This window comes from Globicephala melas, chromosome 19 (assembly GCF_963455315.2).
Source record: "Globicephala melas chromosome 19, mGloMel1.2, whole genome shotgun sequence".
NCBI classification, from domain to species: Eukaryota; Metazoa; Chordata; class Mammalia; order Artiodactyla; family Delphinidae; genus Globicephala; species Globicephala melas.
Window position 1 is genome coordinate 11,157,543 of NC_083332.1, and position 22,890 is coordinate 11,180,432.

The following is a 22,890-nucleotide window of genomic DNA, read 5'->3' on the forward strand; positions in this document are numbered from 1 at the left end:
TGACCCTTGAGACTCTAGGGTAAGCAACAGTTGGGGAAATGACTGATGGCGATGCAGAAAGATCCAGACCCAGAGATGGGGAGAGAAGGCTCTGAGGAAGAAAGTGACAAAGAGTTGAAAAGACAACGGGAAGAAGCAGGGGCCTGGGAGCGGGAGGGAAAGACCTCAACGGAAAAAGAGAGACAGACACAAAGAGAGGAACACGGACAGACACACACAGAGGCAAAAAAAAAAGAGAGGAAGACCAAGAGACACACAGAGACGGAAAGCAGGGGCGGCTGCTGCGCGGACTGAGGCGGACGCAGGGCCCCCCGCCTCGCCAGGGAGGTGATGGCCGACGCCAGACATATATGAGAAAGGTGAAACCCGCGCCCCGCGGACGGGCAGGCGGACTAAGCCGGCAGAGGTCGGGCGGGTCCCGGGCGGAGCGGGGAAAGGAGGGGCGGGGCTGGCGGCGAGAAGGGGAAGGAGGCGGAGGTGCCGGGCGGGCCCGGGGCGCGGGCAGGAAGCGGGGAGGGGCGGCGGGGCGGGGGCCTCCGGAAAAACGCCCCAACTTCCTGCCCCGCCAGAGCCAGGAAGCGGGAGCCGGGACACCGGGCCCGGGATCGCCGAGCCCGACCTCGGGCGCCCCGCCGGTCACCTCCCCGCGTGGACACCAGGTACACCGTCCCTGGCCCCGCCCGGCCTCTCTCCCCTCGGCTGCTAGGGGAAGTGGGGAGGAGGAGGGAGGGGGCTGGGCGCTGCCGGCAGTGAAGGGGCCTCCTCCCGGCCCCGCTGAGCCAGCAGGCGCCCCTCCCTGGGCCTCAGTTTTTCCATCTGTCAAAGGGGACAAAGAGAGGAGAACTAATACTTGTTCAGTGCCCAGTAGGTGAGATGAGGGCTGCGAGCCGGGGGTCAAGGCTTCCCAACTGTCTGGCGGAGGACGGATGATCACTCCCATTGCACAGGTGGGGAAACTGAGGCCCAGGGAGTAAAACCGACTTGTCCCAGGTCACATACATCGTGAGACCGAGTGGAGTTGGGATTTGAACTCGCAGGTGCTTTCAGCTAAGCGCCGTCCTCCAACCCCGCATGCTTTAGAGCCACCCAAAAGGAAAAACGACAATAACAGGGTCATAGGCCGTTGTGAAGCTGAAAGTTGCAGAACGCGTTTGAAAGCATTTTTTGGAAAGGTCTTTTTCTGGGTCATGAGTTATACCCTGGGAGATGGGTTGCAGGGGCACAGAACTGGGGATCTTTTCCCATTGTACAGATGGGAAGACTGAGGCCCAGGGAGAGTTAATTACTTTTTCCAGGTTCCACTGCACGTCAGATGGGAAGGTATGCTCAAACCCAGGATTTTTGCTTTGCGGCCCCAGCGGAAAGTGTGAGGCGGGGTGGGGGGCAGTGCGGGGAGAATTAATGTACGAGCGTTGGGAATTCAAACGGTCCCAAGTTAGGGCGGAAAGATAGGGTAGGGATCCCAGTCTAGGGGCGAAGGGCCGGGGCGACTCGGTGTTCTCGTATTGAGCACTGGTCTGGGGGCTGGAACCATCCCCACCTCTGGCCTGGGGGCGGGGGGCAGGGGGTAGGGGGCGGGGCCCAGGAGAGTGACGGGGGCAGTCGAGATACGGAAACGCCAGCCCTCCAAGGCAGGCCAGAGCGGCCCTATCTGGCCAGCGTGGCTCAGTGGAGAGCTAGAGCGGCCGACAGGAGGAGTAGAGTCTCCTGGGCTGGAGCCTGGCAGGAGCGGGCTAGAGCGGCTGGCGGGAGGAGTGGAGCTGGAAGCAAAGGTGGACTCTGGGGTGGCTAGAGCGACTCGGAGGCGGGGGTGGGGGAGCCCAGAGCCGGCGCGCGGAGGCTTCGGTTCTGGCAGCAGCGGTGCTTCTCCTCCGACCCGGAGCAGGTGAGGGACGCGGCCCCCGGCGGGCGTCACACCCTGACTCCACACGTCCTCCCCAGCATCCCTGACCATGCACATTGCCACGTTCCCTGTAGGATTTGGGGCCGTGTACACCCGCCACGTCCTACATATGATTTGGGGCTCGTGTAGACCCGCCACGCTCCATGTAAATTACAAGGTCCTACAGACCCTCCAGGTTCCTGCTGCCCCCCCCCCGCCCCATGGAGGTCCGGCTCTTTACAGAATGTGGGGTTTCCATGGATCAATAGCATCCGCTAGAATCCGGAGCCCTGTAGATCCTGGGTCTCGGGGACCACCACACTCCCCTATAGAATTCTGGTCCCCTTTTAAGTCTCCAGAGATCCCGTAAACTGGCTTCTTCCCCTTAAGGACTTATGATCCTGTGTGATCGAAGGATCCTTGTAGATCCATCATATGTCAGATAGAATCTGGGTCCTTATGCATTCCAAGGGCTCACCTTGACTACTCAGTGTTTTAGGTTCTTTAAGGCTCCTAGAGGTTCATCCACTCAATATCTTATAGGTTGGAGACCAGGCTCATCCACTCAATATCTTATAGACCCCGAGCCCTGCAGAGAACCCAGGCACCCATGTAGTCCTCACACATGCCCGCTTTGCTCTAGGACCCCCACCCTTAAGGACCTTCTGAACCTGCCCTCATCTCCACAGCCCCATGCACATAGCACCCCCTCTGCTGGACCCCAGGGCTTGTCAGTTGCCTTTAGATCCATCTGACCCATCATTCTCTAGCCTTTGTGGGACCACGCCCCATCTTCTAAGCAACCACCCCCCTCCCCAATCCTCTCTGAGCCCCAGGCCTCTGTGGGGCAGCTGAGTCCAATCTGTACTCCTGCCCAGGCCACAGTGCCCACATACCCCTGACTCCCAGACACCATAGGGAAACCTGATGTGTCTCAGCTTTGGTTCAGATTTCAGTTTCCTAAGGTCGGGGTGGGGATTCCCCATGCTCCAAAGCCGCACATTCTGGGAGTTAAATGCATAAATTCTGGAGCCAGACTGCCTGGGTCGGAATCCTGGCTCTGCCTCTTATGAGCTGTGCTGCAGTTTCCTCCTCTGTAAGATGGGGATAATAATAAGAAGAAGACTGATTTCACAGGGTCACTGAAAGGACTGAGTTAATATCTGTCAAGCATTAATACTGTTCCTGGCACGTATTTAATGGCACTTAGTGTACATTAACTGTTAACTATTATTTCCTATCATTGTGATGAGGAATAAAAAGAGATAATACACATCAAATGCATGTTCCGGGGCCTGCCTGGCACGTAAGCATTTGCTCAGATAATGTGTGTGTCCTCACCTTTGCCCTTTTGGAATCTTCCCTGCCTCTGTCAAACTTTTCCACCCCTGAGTGGGATGAGCAGGGACCCTCCATGTCCATGGTCATGCTTTCCAGCCCAGAAGTTGCAGCTGATGGCCTGGTGAAGGTTTTCCTTTTCTTTCTTTCTTTCTTTTTTTTTAAATATTTATTTATTTGGCTGTGCCAGGTCTTAGTTGCAGCATGCGGGATCTGGTTCCCTGACCAGGGATCGAACCCAGGCCCCCTGCATTGGGAGCACGGAGTCTTAACCGCTGGACCACCAGGGAAGTCCCCAGTGAAGCTTTTCTATCTCGGATGGGAGTAATAATAGCATGGGGGTGCTTGCGGTTTTGAGGGTTCAGTGATTTACTCTGTGAGAAGCACTTAGGGCAGTGCCTAGCACACTGAGTGTGATGTAAGTTCAGCTCTCATAATAAATTACTATTATTTTTCTGCCTTGTTTTGCAAATTTATTTATGTGAACGTTTAACAATGCTCAGATCTTAAGTCACCCAAGCTTGGATGTTGAACAAATACACTTTATGGAAAAGAATAAAAATGAGGCCTGCTTGGGTGAACCCATAGGATGGCATTTGGACACTCCAGAAAGCATCATTGTTTAAGGATCATAATCAGAATCCCAGTGCTAGGAGGCCTGTGGAAGAGGGAGAAGGGTGGGTCTCCAGCGACTAGGGATATAAATAGCTTTGGGCTGTGGGGAGAACCCCCCCCGCACTGGTCCACCCCACCCCTGTTTCCACAGCGCCTTCCCACCTGACACGGGCTCGAGTGGCATTAGTCAGACTAATTAAGGACACAGAAGACGTCAGTGGGAAGACGCGGGGAGAAGTGGAGATTCTAAGGGAGACAAGATGGGAGAGACAGCGAGAGATGGGAGGGGGAGAGACGAGAGACAGCAAATGAGACAGTGACGCAGACAGGTGCGGGGACAGTGGCTGCAGGAACCAGATGTGGGGAGACAGGCAGAGGCTGAGGGGAAAGACAGGTAGCAAGAGAAGCAGGGGTGGGGCCTAGCGGAGGGGAGGCAGGGACAGTGGGAAAATGAGACAGGTCTGAAGGAAAGGTGAGAGAAAATGAAGACACAGGGAGAAGAGAGTCAAAGGCATGAGGCAGATTCAGTGGAGAGGCAGCTGGGGAGAGGTGAGCCGGCAGACACACAGACAGACCGGACAGGTGGACATAGGGTGAGAGAGATGGACACCCCTTGGGATGAGCTCTCTGAGGACCGTCCCTTGTTTTCTGGGATGGAAGCCGGAAAGATGCCAGGTCCCTGAGGGGAAGAAGTGGGGTCGAGGACTCTTGGTCCTGAGGGAGGAGGGTTCACAGTTTGGTTTTCTCGTGTGGAGGGAGTTGGGGGTTGGGGGATTTGCCATTGTGACTTCCTGTCACAGGAAGCAGGGCTGGTGGGTTCCGAGGCAGCACCCTGCCCCAAGCCTGTCACAGGGCAGAGCAGAGCCCCCAGGCCCCAGTTACCTCCCTCCCAGCCCCCCTTTAGCCTTTCCACCTCTGCCCGCCCGCCGGCCCTGCCTCCTCAGGACCCAGCCCCCAGCCCCGCGTCCATCGGGGACCCGAAATCGCAGGCTCTCACGGCCGCAGCTCTCTGACGGACCCAGGCTCCTGGCCTCCAGCTCCCCCCCCCCCCGCCCACAAGGCTCCCTGTCCTTGGGCTCCCTGCCCTGGCTGGCCTCTGAAGGGCTCTTTGTCGCCACACAGAGGCCCCATTGAGCTGTGGAGGCCGCGATGGGGGTGGAGGCTGTTTACTCACCTTGGCACCTGGGCCAGGAATCTGTGAGTAACCGCCCTGGGCCGCCCTCTGCCACCCCTCTAACCGCGGCCCCTCCTCTTCCCCCAGCCCTGCAGAGCCCATGGAGGCCGAAGACGTCGCCCGAGGGGCGGTGAGTGGAGAGAGCGGAGAGAGCCGGGGGGTGAGGGGACTGGGGGGCTGTGCGGTGGGGAGCACTGTGGGCTGAAGCCATCCCTCCCCTTCCGCAGGCCCCAGGGCCCCCCCGGCCTGGCCTGGTGCCCATCAGCATCATCGGGGCTGAGGACGAGGATTTTGAGAATGAGCTGAAGACGGTGAGAGGGAGGGGGGGGTGGGAAAACTTCTGTCCCAGGCTCCCTGGGGCCCCAGCCCTCAAGTCCCAACCTCAGTGTCCCCTCTCCCACCTTGGGTCCTGTTCTCTGTCTTCAGATGCTGTCACTCGGCCTCCTCTCACTGCCCATCTCTCTTTCTTTAATCTTCCTGGTACCTCCTTCCTCATCCCCTCACCCCATCCTCAATGCCCCCCCATTACAGCACAGTCTCTCACCCTGTTTAACCCCAGTTTTTATCACTGCCCCCGCCCCCTAATTACAGCACAGATCCTCATTCCATCTCTCCTGATTTCTGTCCTCTTCACCCACCATTGTAACGTTAAAACTCATCCATTCTCCCCAACCCCTGACTTGCCACCATCAGCCCCCCACCTGCCAGCTTGGATCCATCGGGAAGTACCAGGGAAGAGGGAGGGTCAAGCCCCAAGCCCCTCCTCTGCTCCCCACTGTCTCACTCCCATCCCCACCCCCAGAACCCCGAGGAGCAAAACAACCAGTACCAGAGCCTGGATCAGGTGAAGCGGCGCCCGGCCCACCTCATGGCCCTCCTGCAGCACGTGGCCATGCAGTTCGAGCCAGGACCCCTGGTGAGGGCGGGGCTGGGCAAGCACGGGGCGGGGCGGGGCGGGGACCCGCCGCAGTGCTCAGTGCGTTAGACCAGCGAGGATGAGCCAGGCGGGATCCAGAGAGCACAGCTTGAGAGCCAAGAAGCCCACCACGGGATGCAGACAAGGTTGCAGGTGCCCCGTGTAAATTTCTGAGCAGTGGGCGCAGCCCGGGAGAGTAGGCACGGCAGAGTCTCGGAGAGCAACGGAGAATCCAGCAGCCTGGCGGAAACCATGCCCCCGGCCGCCTTCCGTGCCCACGGCAGCATCACCCATCAGTGACAGCGCCTTTTCACAGACTCTGGAAATCAAATTCTCTGCACGTGCCACCAGTCAGTCCTTCAGAGCTGGTGGTTGGGAGAAAACCGTTAGCCTCCTCGGGTCTAGGCGGCACAGTAGGCTCTGGTCCAGAAACAAGGAAACTGCTACAAGCAGCCCGCGAAGCAGAGGGAATGTAACGGATGACCCGGAAAACTCGTTATAGGGCAGAAAATACCGGGGAGGTTTGCATGCAGAGCCATGCCATCTGGGAGACACCTGCAGAGTCTAGAGAACCCAGCAGGTGGCTTGGGGAGGGAGAAGCCACAACACTGGCTGGAGGGGGCTCTGTGGACCAGGGCCCCGTCCCAAGAAGACCCCGTGCAGCCCAGCGCAGGCTGGGAGCTGGGCTTAGCCTAGGGCACTGCTCTGTACTGGAAATGCGTGGCAGATCCCTCCAGAAAACAAGGAGGCTGATGGGAGTGGCAGGGAGGGGGGCCTGGGGGGTGCAAAGCGAAGAGCGCATCGACTGACACCAAAGCTTCAGAAGCTGGCAGGCCATCAGGAAATTGCCAGAGAAGTGGCTGCCCCCCCCCGCCCCCGCCCCAGGGCATGGAGGCTCTGGCCCTCTGGCAAGGGAGTTCCCCTGCCGAGCCTGAGGGTTTCTAGAACTTGAACTCCTGGAATTTAGCCCAGGGATTGTGCTGACTGCTCTGTCCCTTTTTTTTTTTTTAAAAGAAGATGTTGGGGGTAGGAGTTTAGTAAGCTATTTATTTATTTTTGCTGTGTTGGGTCTTCCTTTCTGCAGAAGGGCTTTCTCTAGTTGTGGTAAGCGGGGGCCGCTCTTCATCGCGGTGCACGGGCCTCTCACTATAGCGGCCTCTCGTTGCGGAGCACAGGCTCCAGACGCGCAGGCTCAGTAGTTGTGGCTCACGGGCCTAGTTGCTCCGCGGCATGTGGGATCCTCCCAGACCTGGGCTCGAACCCGTGTCCCCTGCATCGGCAGGCAGATTCTCAACCACTGCGCCACCAGGGAAGCCCTGCCGTGTCCCTTTACAGATGAGGAAACTGAGGCCTGGCCAGGGCCAGAGGTTCGGCTCAGGTGACCCAGATGGCCTTCGGCACATTGAGATTTGTCCTCACGCTGTTTCCTCACCTGCTTGGCTGGGGGAGGGGCCGGGAGATAGTCGTGGTCCCTTGGGCTGCTTCCTGTGGGCCTCTGATGGAGTTTTGCCTTATGGGGGTGTGGGGAGGGGGTAGGCATAGATTACTGGGGCGAGTCCTTAGCACACTGAGACCATGTCCCTTACCTGATGACAGTCCCCCAGGAGCCAGGACAGGTTGGAGGCCCCACAGCATTGCCAGTGTCACCCAGCATAGGGCTGCCACGTAGGCGACCTCAAGGCGTGCTTGATGAGTGAGTGAATGAGTGAGTGCCCTTGTCCTCCTGTTTATGTGCTCAGTGCCGCTGTGTACTAGGCCCTGTCTGGGACACAGATGAATCAGAACGTCCCCCCCCGCCACAGACACACACACACACACACACACACACACGCCCTCAAGTAACTCACGGTATTGCTAGGCAATGGGGAGCAGTAGAGACAGGCTGTCTGAGATCCAGTCCCAACTTCGTCACTTACTAGCTGTTTTCTCATCTGTAAAATGGGATAACGGTAGTCCTCCCCGTGACTAAGCAGGTTAATGTGGCTAAAGAGTTTGCACAGCGTCAGGGACACACCGAGCCCACTTACTGTAGCTGGGGGAGGCGTTAGCAGCAGCAGCAGAGAGAAGACAGACCAAAGAACCATTTCACAGGAGAGAAAATGAACGAAAGCCGCGGTGGCCTGGGGAGGCAGGCGGGGGCCTGGGACGGGGATGGGGGACGTCAGGGAGCGCTTCGCAGAGGGTTTGTGCCCTGAGGCGTTCCGGGGGCAGTGCGGTTTGGGTGGGGTGGGAGGAGGATACGTCATGCTTCGTCTCCCCCAGCTCTGCTGCCTGCACGCGGACATGCTGGGCTCACTGGGCCCCAAGGAGGCCAAGAAGGCCTTCGGCGACTTCTGCCACAGCTTCCTGGATAAGTGTGCGGTGAGAGACACCTTCGGGGGGCCCCATCCCCCGTCCCCTTCACCCTGGGCAGCCAGCCTGCTGAGGGCAAGGTGAAGGGCGGCCTGGTCTGGGGAGACCCTGTGCCAGCCTGACCCCCCCTCCACTGCTCCCTCCCCTCAGAGCATCGTACCCACTGGTACTTGGGCTGCCATCCCATTGATCCCAACACTGCCCCCTTCACTGCCCAGTCCTCCCCTTCACTCCGTTCTCTCCCCCGAGCAGATTCTGCGGGTGACGGTCCCTCCCACCGTGGCCTTTGAACTTGGTAAGAAGAGGAGAGGGGATCTGGGGATGAGGACGTGTTCTCTAGCAGGGACCAGGAGACCCCCGGGAGGGAGGCCGCACTCTCATGCTCCCAGGACAGGGGCTTGTCCTTCCTTCTTCATGGCCCCCACAGCCCAAGGAAGCATAGCTGTCAGAGTCGAAGGGTGGGTGGGGAGTCGCAGCCCCTGGAACTGGCCGCTGTCCCTGCAGACCGCACGCGGCCCGATCTCCTCTCCGAGGATGTCCAGCGGCATTTCGTGCAGGAGGTGGTGCAGACCCAGCAGGCAGCTGTCAGCCGGCAGCTGGAGGACTTCCGCTCCAAGAAGCTCATGGGCATGACACCCTGGGAGCAGGAGCTGATCCAGCTGGGGGCCTGGGTTGGGCGGGACCGCGCCACCTATGAGGCCCGGGAGCGGCACCTGGCTGAGCGGCAGCTGGCCCACCTGGAGGACATGCAGTGAGTGGGACCAGCCCCTCCGCAGCCCAGAGGGCGCCCCCTGCTGCCCCGTTCCTTCCGCTTCCAGGCTCCCTCTGCAGCTGCAGCGTTTATTTCCCAGCGTTTGGGATCCTCCCCTGACTTCTGGGGCCCAGCCTTGGCATTTTAGTCCATCTGGTTTTGCATCTTCCCTTCCCAGCTTTGGGGTCCCTCCTAGTTTCCGGGTCTTGTCCACGGTCTTGCATTCAGGCCTGGGCTTTGGGTCCTGTCCTTGCAACTCTCACGACCCCGGGTGAGAGTCTGGCCTTCAGTGATTGTCCTTCGCAGATGTGTCAGCAGCAGCCCCCCCCCCCGCCCCCGTCTGCCTCTCCTCTCTCCCTGTGCCAGCTTTGGAGGGGACAGGAACCTGGACAATTGTGCTGGGTGGACAGGGACCCCAGGCTTAGCAAATTTGTTACAAACTTCTTTCTTTTTCTTGCAGACACACCATCTCTAACGATGAGGAAAAGAGGTGATGGAAGGAGAGAGGCCGGCGGGGAGTTTGGTTTTCTGGGCCCGAGGGAGGAGGGCCTGCCGCCTAGGAGCCTGGGCGTTGGGCAACACCTCTGGCTCCATCCTCTAAAACCCTCTCTCTCCCCCCTTTCCTCAGATACTCAGCAGGAAGTGGTCATGGGGCTGGTGTGGGAAGCGAGCAGAGGGGGAGCTGTGAGGGTAGCAGGGTACCTGCATCCGTGGGAGTGCGCGTGGCAGTGTGTGTGTCTGTGTGCCCTCACCGTCCCCTCCCCACAGTGCTGCTGTGGTCAGTGCCATCACCCTGTACATGCGCCACCTCGGGGTGCGGACCAAGAGTGGAGACAAGAAGTCGGGGAGGAATTTCTTCCGGAAAAAGGTGCTTCCCCGAGCGCCCAAACCTGGCCCTTACCTCCCCAGAGACCCCCAGGGAGCCTCGAGGCTCTGCACCGCTGGGGTCGGATCCCTCTTTGTTGGCATCGGCCCAGAAATGCCCAGCCCCCTCCTCCCCCCACCTTCCATAGGTGATGGGGAACCGGCGGTCAGAAGAGCCGACCAAGACCAAGAAAGGACTGAGCAGCTTCCTGGATGCCGCCCGCTGGAACCGGGGAGAGCCCCAGGGTGAGGTGCCCAGCCTCAGCCCCGCCCCGACTTCCCCATGCTGCCCCCACCTCATGGTCCCATCTCTCGTTTCAGCCCCAGATTTTCGACACCTCAAAGTTGAGGCTGATGGTAATAGTCCTGAAGCTAGAGCGTCCGTCCTGGGGACCTGAGAGAGGAGGGCAGGGGACCTACTAGGTCTGAGGGAGCAGGGGCGAGGGGCTGGGACTCCTGGCTCTGAGGGTGGAGTAGGGGTCTCCTGGGTGATGGGCCAGCATCTGATCCCCAGACCTTTGTGAATTAGAGTCGCTGGACTCTCATATTCCCCTTTGTCCTTCACTGCCTCCCCAGGTGAGAAGCCAGGCCTTACAGAACGTAAGGGAGGTCTGGGGGTGCCCTCCCGGGACCGGAATGTCGGAGCCCCTGGGCAGGACACCCCCGGAGTTTCTCTGCACCCTCTGTCTGGGGACAGCCCTGACCGGGAACCAGGTGAGAGTTTCCTGGGCCCCGCAGCAGAACAGCCCCTTGGTTCTCTGCCCTCCCTGCCCCTGGTCACCAGGGTTATTGATAACCTACCCCTTCCCTCGGTTTACCCTTTCCACGGCTTTCTTCGCAAGCTCGCACCTCTGTTCCGGTGACAGGTTTCCCCACTTCCCTGGACTACGTTTCCCATCAGCCCCCATGGCTTCATTTCCCAGAACCCTCTCTGAGTACATTACCAGTCAGCCTCCCTTAGATGGTGAGCCCGGCTGCTCCATGAACTTAAGGTCTCACGCTCCTTGGGTGGCTCTCAGCCCGCTGGATCTCAGACTGCTACTTGGCCAGGCTTGGGTTCAGACCCTGGCTCTGCGCTTGACTTGTGTTAGATCTTGGAAGTCACTCCCCACTCTTCGAACCTCAGTCCCCTCACCTCTGAACGGGTACATTCTCTTCCCACAAGTCCCAGTTGAGTGTTGGGAGAATGCATGGATGTGGAGGCATCCAGTCTCCTCCCCGAGTGCGAGGCTGGCACCCTAGTTTTGCAGCATCTGCACCCACTGAGCCTCACCTGCCCATGACCCTGTTCTCAGAGATCTTTCCATCTGTCCGTCTCCCACTGAAGTATAGAGCAGCCACTTGGTTTCGGCCAGGCACTGGATGGCTTTAGAGGAACGGAGGCCCCCAGGGTGTGGGTCTCACCGTGGCAGGGACCTTCCAGCCAGCCTTGCTTTCCCCACCCGCATTATCCCCACAGGTGTTGACGCCCTCCCGGAGCTGGGGGACCCGCCCCCGCAGGGCCCAGCCAGCCTGGAGCCTGCAGCGCCCCTGGAGAGCACAGAGGAGGGTGCTGACACGGAGAGGTGCCCAGGGCCGGGTGCAGGGGAGGTGCCGGGCGCAGGACCGGGCTTATGCAGTGCAGGGAGGGTGTGTGTTGGGGGTCGCACTGCCACTTGCACCTGCCTGTCCCTGAGCCAAGCCGTCTCCACTCTGCCCCGCTCCTCCCTCTTTCCATCTTCTCCCTTTTTCTTCCGCTGTCTTTCCTCGTCTCCCCTTTCCTTCTCTTCTGCCTCTCCTTCCTTTTTCACTGATTTTCTCCCTCCCCCTCCCCCCTCTCTTTCTCTCCTTTCCTCCCACTTCCTCTGCTTTCCCTCCCCTCAGCTCCTCCTGGCCCCTCTCCCTCTGCCCCCACCCTCCGCCCTGCACTTTTCCATCTTTTCCCCCTTCTCTCTTTTTTTTCCCCCCTTCTCTTTTAAGCCTCCAGCCCAGCTGCCTTGCTCCTGCCTCCCAGTGCCCCTCCCCTCCATCCCCCAGCCCTCTGTGCTCTGTGCCTGGGGGCCCTGTCCCCCTCACAGTTGGGGGGCAGGCTCTGCCCCCTGCCTGTCCTTGTGCCGCTGCTTTGGGGACCCTTTGGCGGGTGGGGGAGGTGAGTTGGGTTCCATCTGGGTCCACCTCTGACCCTGTGCCCCTCTCTCCCCAGAAGGTGGAAGAGGTGGGTGCCTGGGCCCTGGGTGGGGGGAGGGCTAGCCCCTCCCCCATTTCTCCCCTTCTCCCCATGGGCCACCCCCTCCCCTTCACCCCTGTGAGGGGTGGGTGGGCACGCCACCTTCAAGCCGAAGAGCTAAGTATTGAAATCCCCCTTCCCTCCCTCAACTCCTGCCTCTGTCCCCATCCCCCTGCCTCAGGGAAGGGAGGGGTCAGTTTTGTGCTCCATACTGGGTTCCCATCCCCTCCTCCACCAATTTCAGTATCCCTTCTGGCCACCCCCCTCACTGCCCCAGCACCCCAAAGTCACACTGGTCCTTCTGACTCTCTCCTCTCTTCTGTTGCATGTTTGATCTCTGTCCTGGTCTCTCCCTGTCTCTGTCCCTGTCCTGGTCTCTCCCCATCTGTCCCTGTCCCGGTCTCTCCCCGTCTCTGTCCCCGTCTTGGTCTCTCCCCGTCTCTGTCCTGGTCTCTCCCCACCTGTCCCTGTCTATCTCTGTCCTGGTCTCTCCCCGTCTCTGTCCCTGTCTTGGTCTCTCCTTATCTCTGTCCTGGCCTCTGTCTGACTCTGTCCTTGGCCTCGGGGTCCAGGCTGTCGGGGCGTCTGGGGCGCTCGGAGAGCCTGCGGGTGAGTGACCGCCGCCGGCCTTCCCGGGGCAGCCTCGGGGCTAAGGGCCGGGGTGGGGGCCGCTCCCGGAGCGACGTGGACATGGACCCCAGCTCCGCCACGGCCGTGCTTGGCCCTGCCCGACGAGCCACGTACGTCACTCCTCCCCCCCGTCCACTGAGGCAGCCTGGAGAGTCAGGGAGGCCGGGGTGGGGGATCTTTGCCAGAATCACCAAGAGCTGGGTATCAGATGCTGAGGTCACTGAGGGCCTCCAATGGTCCCAGGAGAGGGGTAAGAGGCTTCTTTCCAGATCTGGGGGCTGGTCTGCAGCCCTAGGGGATGGGGTTGGACACTATAAAGAGTTGAAGGCTCTTCTCTGGGATGCCCTGCGCTGGGGCCCTAATGAGGCCTCTGTCCCACAGCCCCGAGCCTGGAGATGAGGGGGAGCCGGGCCGATCGGGACTAGAGCTGGAACCAGAAGAGCCCCCCGGCTGGCGGGAACTCGTCCCCCCGGGCACCCTGCACAGCCTTCCCAAGAGCCAGGTGAAGCGGCAGGAGGTCATCAGCGGTGAGTCTCCTCCTCCAAGCCACTGCGGCCGAGGACACAGCCCAGCTCCAGCAAAGTCAGACAGACGCAGGGAGATGTCCATCTCGGTGTTACTTACACCGGGCAGAGCTCGAAGGCAGCCCGCTTCTGACAGAGCACCGTTTGTTAAGTAAATTGTGGAATATTCCATGGAACGGGAATGCGGCCATCGTTGAAGTGACATTTCCGAAGAATTTTTTGTAGTGCAGGACAGTGTTGATGTTAGGAGCCAGACACGGTCTATAGATTTGTATTTCTAGCGTGAGCCTTTGTTTCCTCATTTGGGAAACGTGGGCAGTGATAGTTCCTACCTCAAGAGACTGTCACAGAGATGAAGGTGAGATGATGAGTGTGAAACGCTCAGCAGTGGTGGGCCCAGGGTAAGAGCATTCGGATGCAGCCGCTGTTAGGACTGGTCTTCAGCGCTCGGGGGACAAAAAGGTTCCCACCCAGAAAAGTTTGGGAAGATAATCAATACGTTAGCAGTGCTTACTTCTGAGCAGACAGATGATGGGAGTATCGTTTTTGTCTCGATCCTGTGCTGTGATTTCAACTCATTTGTGTGTTGAGGGGAGTTTGGCAAACGTACAGTCCTTTTGGAAGCTCATTTGGAAGTTAATTTACAGATTACTTAATAGTAAGAAGGGTTCTCATTCAGAACTTTTAGGGCAGCAGATAACTGCTTTTTGGGTCACAGATCCTTCTGAGGATCTGATCAAAACATTAGCAGTGCTATCCGATAGAATTTTCTGGAATGACGGTCACAGGCAATATCTGTGCTTTCCAGCATGGTAACCACCAGCCATATAATGGCGGTTGAGTGCCTAAAGTGTGGTGAGTACAGCTAAGAACTGAATTTTGCATTGCATTGCATTTTAATTAAGCAATATTTGAAGAGCTGTGTGTGGCTCGTGGCTACCACGTCGGACAGCATAGCGGTTTCTCTCACCAGAAAAATATACATACGTAACACACAAAATGGTACATTTAGTCTCTGGGGACTTTTGAGGCCCCTGGAACTCAGGCCATCAACCTGTGCAGAGAGGGGGTCATTGTGCCAGAAACTGAGCCTGAGAAAACTTGCTGGACGGTTAGACATAAAACACAGCTGCAGGCAGTGAGGAGACCGACTTGTCTCGGTTTGCCTGGGACTGTCCCAGTTTTAGCACTGAAAATCCCATGTCCCGGGAAAACCATGGTGCGGGGCAAACTGGGACCATCGGTCGCCTTGCCTGGCTGCCCCAGCCGGAACAGAAAGGCAGTGGGGCTGAGGAATTTGGCTATTTCAGGGGCACGTGACTCCACCCAGGGAGAATCATCCCTGTCCCGTCCCCTCCTCACTCCCCAGCCTGCCTCTGAGAGTGCCCCCCCATAGTTTGCACGCTCCCCAACCATGCCTCCTGCCCGGTGGCCCTGCAGAGCTGCTGGTGACAGAGGCGGCCCACGTGCGCATGCTCCGGGTGCTCTATGACCTCTTCTACCAGCCCATGGCGGATGGGGGCTTCTTCTCCCTGGAGGAGCTACAGAACATCTTCCCCAGCCTGGACGAGCTCATCGAGGTGCATTGTGAGTGCAGGGCTGTGGCCCTACGTCCCACTGCCACCTCTCTCCTTCATTGCCTCAACGACAAACCCTGGAGCCTGGTCTCACGGGCAGCCTCTGTTCCAGCTCTGGGGACGACCCCACCCCAGAACCCCAGAGCTCACATTCTAGGGACACATCCTCAACAAGCATGTGGTGGGGAGTGAGGGAGGGACAGGCCCACCGGCCCCATGGATCAGACACACCCACCTGCAGCCCGACCCCACCCCCACCCCCACCAGCTCCCGACCAGCTCTGCATCCAGTCTCACGGGCCCTGACAGCACCCCCTTTCCTCTCTGCTCTCCACAGCCCTGTTCCTTGATCGCCTGATGAAGCGGAGGCAGGACAGTGGCTACCTCATTGAGGAGATCGGAGATGTGCTGCTGGCCCAGGTGAGGGTGCCCAGCCTAGGCCCAGGTGAGGGTGCCCCCCCTTCCCCTCACCCCGCCCCCTCCTCTTGGCTGGGGACCTGAAATGCAGGCCCCAGGAGACCAGGTCTCAAGCTTTCAACCCCTTTAAGACCCAGGGGTCTGGGCCCCTAACCTGTCCTCCTGTCTAGGCTGCCATCCCCATGTGAGGCCCCGCTCCCCCCAATCCCCCCTGAGACACCCTCCCTGGCCTGAATCTTGCTGTAGTTTGATGGTACCGAGGGCTCCTGGTTCCAGAAAATCTCCTCCCGCTTCTGCAGCCGCCAGTCGTTTGCCTTAGAGCAGCTCAAAGCCAAACAGCGCAAGGAGCCTCGGTTCTGTGCCTTCGTGCAGGTGAGGCAGGGGTCTGGGCCCCAGGGTCCCAGGGGAGGGGGGCCGGCGTCCCGGTCCCCAAGGCCAGCCTCAGCAGAGCCGCCTCAGCACTGCCGTCCCCGCAGGAGGCCGAGAGCCGCCCCCGGTGCCGCCGCCTGCAGCTGAAGGACATGATCCCCACGGAGATGCAGCGTCTGACCAAGTACCCGCTGCTGCTGCAGAGCATCGGGCAGAACACAGGTAGCCGCAGGCCCTGCCCCATGCTGCTGGGCTCCGCCCGCTTGTCTCTAATCTTGGCCTAGGGACTGGGAGCTTCCAGGGTTGGGGTTCACCGGGGCTGGTCTCCCCCTTGCCTGCAGAAGAGCCTGCGGAACGGGAGAAAGTGGAGCTGGCGGCTGAGTGCTGCAGGGAAATTCTGCACCACGTCAACCAAGCCGTGCGCGACATGGAGGACCTGCTGGTGAGCCTGGGCGGGGCCCCGGGCCGGGGCAGGGGGTGCGCGTGGGCAGGACCCCCGGCTTGCCCCCGTCGGGGTCACTGTGGGCCGGCCCCAACTCTTGGCTTGTCCCAGTGACACTCCCTTCCCTTCCCCGCCCCAGCGGCTCAAGGATTATCAGAGGCGCCTGGATTTGTCCCACCTGCGGCAGAGCAGCGACCCCATGCTGAGCGAGTTCAAGGTGGCCCCGCCCCCGCCCCACCTGCCCTCCCCTCTCCTCCCCTCCGCCCCGCCCTGGGGATTCTCTGATAACACACCCAGGAAGCAAGAGGGGCCCCTCAACGCTGACGCCCTTCTTTCTCATTCCCAGCGGGGCAGCCCCTCCTGACCCCATGGTCATCCCCACCTTCCCCTGCCCCGCCCTCACCTTTACTGACCATCACTCCTTCCTGCCTCCAGAACCTGGATATCACCAAGAAGAAGCTGGTCCATGAGGGCCCGCTGACGTGGCGGGTGACTAAGGACAAGGCTGTGGGTGAGCACCAGGGCCGCGAGCGGGGGGCCGCGGGGCAGGGCTGTCCAGGGAGCGTGCTGAGCACGGGCCTCGCCCCCTGCAGAGGTCCACGTCCTGCTGCTGGACGACCTGCTGCTGCTGCTGCAGCGCCAGGATGAGCGGCTGCTGCTCAAATCGCACAGCCGGACGCTGACGCCCACGCCCGACGGCAAGACCATGCTGCGGCCCGTGCTGCGGCTCACCTCCGCCATGACCCGAGAGGTGGCCACCGGTGAGGCCCCAGGCACAGCTGTCCCCGAGGCAGGGGAGGAGCCCTCCAGGGAGCCCGGCACGCACGTTCTGGCCAAGGGGAGGCCTGGCAGCCCAAGGCCGAGGCTGTGAGGGGGGGCCCTGGGCTGGGCACGGCGGGGCCCCAGGCCTGTTGTGGCTTTTACTGAGTGAGATGGGGAACCGCCCCAGGTTTTTGCACAGAGGAGCAGCCAGTTCTAACTGGTGTTTTGAAAAGACACCCTGGCTGCCTCTTGGGGGTTGTAGGCAGCAGGGGTGGGAGCTGGGAGCCCAGTGAGGGGCCGTGGTGGTGGGAGTGGTTCCAGGGGTCTCATAGGTAGAGCCAGACTGGGGGCTTGTTTCCTGGTTAGGTGAGGGAGGGCTCCGGAGGGAGGCACCGGGGGCGGGGCGGGGGGTGAGTTGAGTCGTGGGAGCCACCAGGTGCCACCGCGATGGGGGCCTTCCCCAGGTGCATGTTGGGATGGCCCTGGCTTTGAGCCTCACCTCTCCCTCCCCCTGCAGATCACAAAGCCTTCTATGTCATTTTTACCTGGGACCAGGAGGCCCAGATATACGAGCTGGTGGCCCAGACCGTGTCGGAGCGGAAGAAGTGAGCAGCTCTGGGTTCCAAGAGCGGGGGGAGGGGGAGGAGGCCCAGGCCCCCAGATCTCTGGGGACAGGGGGTGGGTGGGAGGTCCTTGGCACAGGGTCTGGGGGCTCTGACTGCCCAGGGGCTGCCCTGTCTCCCCAGCTGGTGTGCCCTCATCACTGAGACCGCTGGATCCCTGAAGGTCCCTGCCCGCACCTCCCGACCCAAACACCGGCCCAGCCCCAGCAGGTGAGGGGGCCGGGGAGGCAAGTGGAGGGCAGGGGGCAGCTTCCCTGTGTGTCCCCAGAACCTGAGCTCCAGCCCAGTCTCCACGTGTATGTGTGTGTGTGTGTGTGTGTGCACGCGCGTGCCTGTGAAGGTGTGTACATGCGTGCACCGACCCCACCACGGTCCATCTGTCTCCTATCCAGGCTTCTCTGTCTTCCACCAGCCGGGCCTGTCTGTCTCCCTGTCTCCCAGCCTTGACCTCTGTCTCTGTCTCCGGACCTCCCTGCCTCCCCACCTCTAGTTCTCTGTCTCCCTGCCCCTGCTGCCCACCAGGGCCAGGGTGGCAGGGTCACCCAGCACTTGCTCCCCCAGCACCCGTGAACCCCTGCTCAGCAGCTCTGAGAACGGCAACGGTGGCCGAGAGATGCCTCCGGCTGACGGTAAGCCTAGATGGAGGGGTGCCGAGTGGGGGTGGGGTGTCCACAGGAAGCCCAGCAGGATCTGAGTCCCTTGCCTGCTCCCCGACCCAGGCCGGATGGAGAGAATCTTCAGCGCCCTCCTGCCCTTCTGCAGACCAGGCCCTGAGGGCCAGCTCGCCGCCAAGGCCCTTCAGAAAGGTAGCTCAGCCCCACCCCCGCAGGGCTGCCGCCAGCCGGAACAGTGCTTTCCAACCTGCCATGTGGCCAGCCGCCAGAAACATGCACCACATCCACCTCCTGCACCACTGTCCTTGGCGGCCCCAAGTCCCTCTTCCTTTTGCAGTCCCGTCCGTTCCTTAACCTTCAGTTTAGCCTCTCCCTGGACCCATCTCTGTCCTCGGTGCCCTCCGCCCCGCCCCCACCCTAGCCCCAGCCTCACCTCTGCACCCCCTTTTGCAGCCTCCGGCCCCTTCTGCAGGTCTGGCCAACCGGAAGCTCACTCCCACCCGCAGGCCCCTGGCCTCTTTCCCACCCCTCACCTCCCACCCATCCCAGCCCGAGCCCTGCCTCTGACTCTGTCCCCTTGCCCCTGTCCAGTGCTGTCCCTGAAGCAGCTCCTGCTTCCCTCGGAGGAAGACAGCGGGGTGGGGCCTCCGCTCGAAGGCGATGGAGTCCCAGGGGGCGGCCCCCCAAGCCCACCACAGCCCCAGGAAATTCGGGAGGAGCTGCTCAGCCTGGAGGAGACCATTAAACAGCTGGAGGTGGTGGCCTTGCGGGGGGGTGGGGAGGAAGGAGGCTGACTCAGTGGAGGGACCCTTCTCATTGAGGATCCCCAACCAGGAGGTGGAGGAGGAGTTTTGCCGCCTGAGACTCCTCCTGTCTCCGCTCGGGGAGAACACTGTCCCCCAGTCTGGCTGTACCTGAGGACCCCTGCCCCAGGCAGGTGAGTGGGGGACTGGGGGAGCCAGGCACCGCCTGGAGAGGAGGGACCAGAGTGGCTACCTCAGGCACTCGCCGCTGCACAGCCCCATCCATCTCTCTCCCTCTGTCTTTGACTTTCGCATCTCCCCACTCTGCCTCCTGCCTCCATCTGTCCGTCTCTGTCAGTTGCTGTTTCTCTGGCTCTTTTGTGCTCCTTCCCCACCCTCCCTTTCTCCCTGTTTCTCTCTCCATCTCTCTCCTCTTTCTCTCCATCTCTCTTCCCATCTCCATCTCCCTTCTTCTCCTACATCTCCCCCTCCCCCCAGGCCTTTTCGCAAGAAGGAGAGGGCCACCCGCCACTGCACAGCTGCCGCAGCATCTCCAACCCCAAGGGCCTGAGGAGAGGGAGCCAGGCTGCCAGGGCCACGCCTAGGGGGGCCCAGCTGGGATCACTGCCCCCCGAACCTCCCACTGGCCTCGGCCTTCTCTCCCTCCTGCTTGGGGGACTCAGGGCTTCATTCCATGGGGGCACTATCTGGCCCCCATTCCTGGGCCATCTCAGTATTGCCCGGGGTGGGGGGGCAGCCCCCACCCCCAAGTGCCTTTGCTCTGTTTTTATACCCTGAATTGGAGGTTTATTTTTTAATATATATTATCTAAGGAGAGGTCTGTGTTTGTGAGGGCGGGCAAGGGCCCGGGCGTGGTGTCTGGAACCCTCCACAACTGTCTGGCATCACTTCCTGCGTCTGTCCTACCCCGTCGCCTCTGTGCCTTTTGCCTTTCTCCAGTTGTTCATTCATTCGTCCCTGTGCCTTGACAGTGACTCCCCAGGCCCCCCCCCAACACCCGTCCCAGCTCCCACCCCCGAGCCCACTGGTCACGCACGACAACGCTGGGTGCCCTGCATCTCACACTTCTTTCTGTTCTTTTATTTTTGTAGTAAACTCTCTGGAGGTCGCTGGTGGGGGTCATGGGGCGGGGGGGGGGGCCCTCTGGGTGGGGGCTGGGGGCGGGGTTATTGCTCTGAGCTCCCTGTCCCCAGGGGGCCTGTGATGGAGGCGGGGGCATCAGGACTGGGGCCGGCACAGGGGGAGACACGGCCGCACGAACACTTAGGTCACAGCACAGGGGCAGGTGGGCAGGGAAGGCTGGGCGCCGTATTGCACTTTGGGAGTGGGCCAGGCGGGGACCCCCTCAAACTGGAGCCTGGGGAGGAAGCTGGAGGCCATCGTGTCCCCTCCCCTCTCTGGAGGGGGAGGTGAGACCCCCAGTCTGGGGCTGGGGAAGAAGACTGGGGCCGCCGTGGGCCTGGGCCTGGGAGGGGCCGAAGGCTGTTCCCCGGCCTCAGGCAGGACATCGAGAGCAGACCAGACAACAGAAGAGGCCGTGCGAGCGGCCACCCCGGTCCCCGCCCTGGCAGAATCCATCACCCGGGCTCAGCTGCCGACACCCCCTTTGCCCGCCTTGGCCTTGGAGGGCGCGGGGAGGCCCTCCTCTCCCTCGCTGTCAGAGCTGCAGCCGCTGACGTCGGTAATCTCCAGCTCCGAGTCGCTGTCCTTGCCCCCCAGCGCGGCCTCTGGGCCCCCAGCCCTCGGCAGTGCCAGGCGAGGGGCTGCTGCCAGGCCCGAGGGGCGCTCGGGGCCCAGGCCCTCCGCGGCGGCAGCCAGCAGGGGCGCAGCGCTGGGGCTTCCCCCTGCCCCTGCTGCGGGCAGGTGGCCCAGGGAACCTGCCAGAGGGTTGGGGTAGAAGTGGGGCGGGTAGAGAGGCGGGGGCAGCTTGGGGAAGGGGCCGGTGAGGTACGGGCTAAAGTTCCAGGGGTGCTCTGGGAAGGCGCGGCCGAAGGGACCCAGCAGGCCGGGGGGCTTGGAATAGCCGGTGGCACCTGGTGGGGTGGCGGGACGGGGGTGGCGTTCAGGCTGGGCCTCTCTGCCCCACTATCGGGGCTGGCTGCCGGGGCCTTAGTGAAGGGTGCCACCTCCCTGCCATATTCCACCCGATTCTCCCATTGTCCTCCCACACGGGATCTCCCCACCCTCACGTGGCTTCCCCCCATCTCCACCTCCCCACCCGCCTCCCATTCATTTAGCGCCCCCAGAAAACCCTTCTCTTGGCCTGTCCCCCTTTCCAGCTTCCCTCCTCCCTGCCTCACCTCGCACCCTCCGACTTTTAAACACACGTGCACACGCACACACACATACACACACACACAGCCTCGCCTGGAGCCTCCTTCCTGCATCCTGTCTCCTCCCCCATCTTTGCCCTCACACAGCCCTCCCCGGCACGCCTGGACCCCAGGCCCTTACCAGAGCCCAGGAACGGGAAAGGGCTGTCCAGACGCAGTTTGTCTGTCTCGGGGGTGAACAGGGGTGCCCGGGCCGCCGGCTCTCCCAGGCGTGGGGCAGAGAACAGGGTCTGCAGGGTCTGGAGAGGGAGGGGAGAGAGTGGGTGCCACTCAGACTGGTTGCCCCTCCCCAGGGGGTTCATGGCACTAAGCACCTCGCTCTGGGATCCCAGGATCCTAACTCACCTCGGGGGTGAGGGGAGGAGCATCTGGCCCAGGGGCTCCCCCAAAGGGACCCGGGGTCAGCAAGAGTGGAGAGCCCGTGGTGGCTGCCGCCATGTCCAACAGTGGGTAATTGACAAGCACGACTTTGCTGAAGTTGAACTTGTAGGTGAACCGCTTCCCTTTGGTCTTGTGGAGAATCCGCTTGTTGTAGTAGTAACTGCGGGCAGAAGAAGGATGCTGATGCTGGGGGCGGGGCCCAGGGCGGTGAAGGCAGAGCCCCTAACACGTGCTCTGCGCCCAGCACAGAGCACAACAACTTGGGGAAACTGAGGCTCGCAGAAATCCTCTGGCCAAGGTCACAGGGCAAGGAAGGGGTGAGGCAGGGGCTGGGATCCTGGCCTGTGTGGCTCCAAAGCCCTGGGCTCCGGTCCTTCCTTCGTGCCTTCCTTTCACTCACAAGTAGGTACTTAACAGTAGCTACACGTGCAGAGCCCTGTGTGCTGGGATCCCACAGGATTCTGCCCCAGGAAGCTGAGGGAAAGCCCCCAGGGGGCAGGGGCCCAGAGGGGCAGTGAGGGGAGAGGGGTGAGGTGGGAGTGGGAGTCCCGGCCCCCAGCCCCTCCTCACCGCAGGGCCCGGCTCAGCTTGTCATAGTTCATGTGGGGCTTGCACTTCCGGATGCCCCAGAGCCGAGCCACCTCGTCGGGGTCCTTGATGACGAATTCCCCGTAGTCCCCCTGCCAGGCGATGACACCCTGGTACTCCTCCTTCTGCAGCAGCTCCAGGATAAAGTGCCACAGCTGGATCTGCCTCGAGCCGGGGGACGACTCCGGCTTGTACGCCCAATCCGGGAAGGCAAACCCTGGGGACAGGAGGCAGGGGTGCGGCCCCGGGTCAGGGCGCCGAGTCCGGGGCTCTGGGTCCTCCTTGGATTCAGGAGCCAGGAGGCATCCAGCTCTCCCCTGACTCCTGGTTTCTGATGAGCAGTCGCCCAGCCTCACGCATGTTTAGGGACCCGATTCCCGCTCTTCACGCCCCAGTTGGTGTCCAGTCCCCAAACTGTCCAAATAAAGGGAGAGAACTCGGCGTCCAGGGACACTGGGTTGGCAGTTCCAGCCTGGTCCCCTACCTTTGCACAACGTGGGCAGAGGGTGGGAAGGAGGGACCAGCTTCCTGCATTCTCCCCACAGCCCCCCAGGCTGGCCCTGCCCCCGGAGGGCTCTGGTCTGAGAGACCCTGATTCCTGCTGTCCCCCTGTCCCTCCGTGTCTCCTGTCCATCTCTCCCTGAACTTCCCTCCCCCTTACAGCCCCAGCTGACCTCACCCTGGCACGTCCAGGCTGGGCCTGTGTACACGTGTGTCTCTGCACCTGTCCATGAATTTATATCTTTCACGTCCCTGTGTCCCCTCCCCG

General features: G+C 61.3%; 2 protein-coding genes across 5 annotated transcripts in view; one reads left to right on the top strand and one right to left on the bottom strand.

Annotated features, from left to right (window-relative positions):
* The first annotated feature begins 523 nt into the window (after positions 1 to 523).
* Positions 524 to 19,635, top strand: LOC132593287 (rho guanine nucleotide exchange factor 1). Of its 4 annotated transcripts, XM_060288886.2 has the most exons (30): positions 542 to 659; positions 5,097 to 5,139; positions 5,237 to 5,320; positions 5,812 to 5,925; positions 8,188 to 8,286; positions 8,530 to 8,572; positions 8,782 to 9,028; positions 9,489 to 9,518; positions 9,797 to 9,896; positions 10,042 to 10,138; positions 10,214 to 10,249; positions 10,469 to 10,606; positions 11,352 to 11,457; positions 12,671 to 12,838; positions 13,110 to 13,255; positions 14,693 to 14,839; positions 15,166 to 15,248; positions 15,492 to 15,617; positions 15,722 to 15,836; positions 15,956 to 16,056; positions 16,196 to 16,273; positions 16,492 to 16,567; positions 16,650 to 16,817; positions 17,336 to 17,423; positions 17,565 to 17,651; positions 18,003 to 18,070; positions 18,161 to 18,247; positions 18,647 to 18,810; positions 18,890 to 18,992; positions 19,297 to 19,635. In XM_060288886.2, the coding sequence occupies exons 2-29, from the start codon at positions 5,110 to 5,112 to the stop codon at positions 18,971 to 18,973; spliced, it is 2,910 nt and encodes a 969-aa protein (XP_060144869.1). In that variant the 5' UTR covers positions 542 to 659; positions 5,097 to 5,109; the 3' UTR covers positions 18,974 to 18,992; positions 19,297 to 19,635. The 4 variants fall into 4 exon arrangements, 3 of the variants coding, with proteins under 3 accessions (XP_060144870.1, XP_060144868.1, XP_060144869.1); XM_060288887.2 differs by lacking the exon at positions 12,671 to 12,838 and having other exon boundaries at positions 524 to 659; XM_060288885.1 differs by having other exon boundaries at positions 527 to 659; positions 10,042 to 10,249.
* A 501-nt stretch (positions 19,636 to 20,136) lies between these two features.
* The window catches only part of LOC115862374 (ETS domain-containing transcription factor ERF-like), an 18,281-nt gene continuing 15,527 nt past the window's right edge, over positions 20,137 to 22,890 (bottom strand). Inside the window, exons 3-6 of the mRNA XM_030874096.2 lie at positions 22,104 to 22,338; positions 21,498 to 21,693; positions 21,274 to 21,391; positions 20,137 to 20,852 (exon numbers count right to left, since the gene is read on the bottom strand). Of these exons, the coding sequence (XP_030729956.2) occupies positions 20,407 to 20,852; positions 21,274 to 21,391; positions 21,498 to 21,693; positions 22,104 to 22,338 (995 nt within the window). The 3' untranslated portion in view covers positions 20,137 to 20,406. The remainder of the gene's footprint in view (positions 20,853 to 21,273; positions 21,392 to 21,497; positions 21,694 to 22,103; positions 22,339 to 22,890) is intronic.

What these genes read in the sequence shown, in the direction of transcription:
- LOC132593287 (XM_060288885.1), top strand. Translation starts at nt 5,110, where the DNA reads ATGGAGGCCGAAGACGTCGCCCGAGGGGCG. An exon ending in GGAATTTCTTCCGGAAAAAG is followed by an intron (nt 9,897 to 10,041) that starts GTGCTTCCCCGA and finishes CACCTTCCATAG; the next exon opens with GTGATGGGGAACCGGCGGTC. An exon ending in GAGCATCGGGCAGAACACAG is followed by an intron (nt 15,837 to 15,955) that starts GTAGCCGCAGGC and finishes CCTTGCCTGCAG; the next exon opens with AAGAGCCTGCGGAACGGGAG.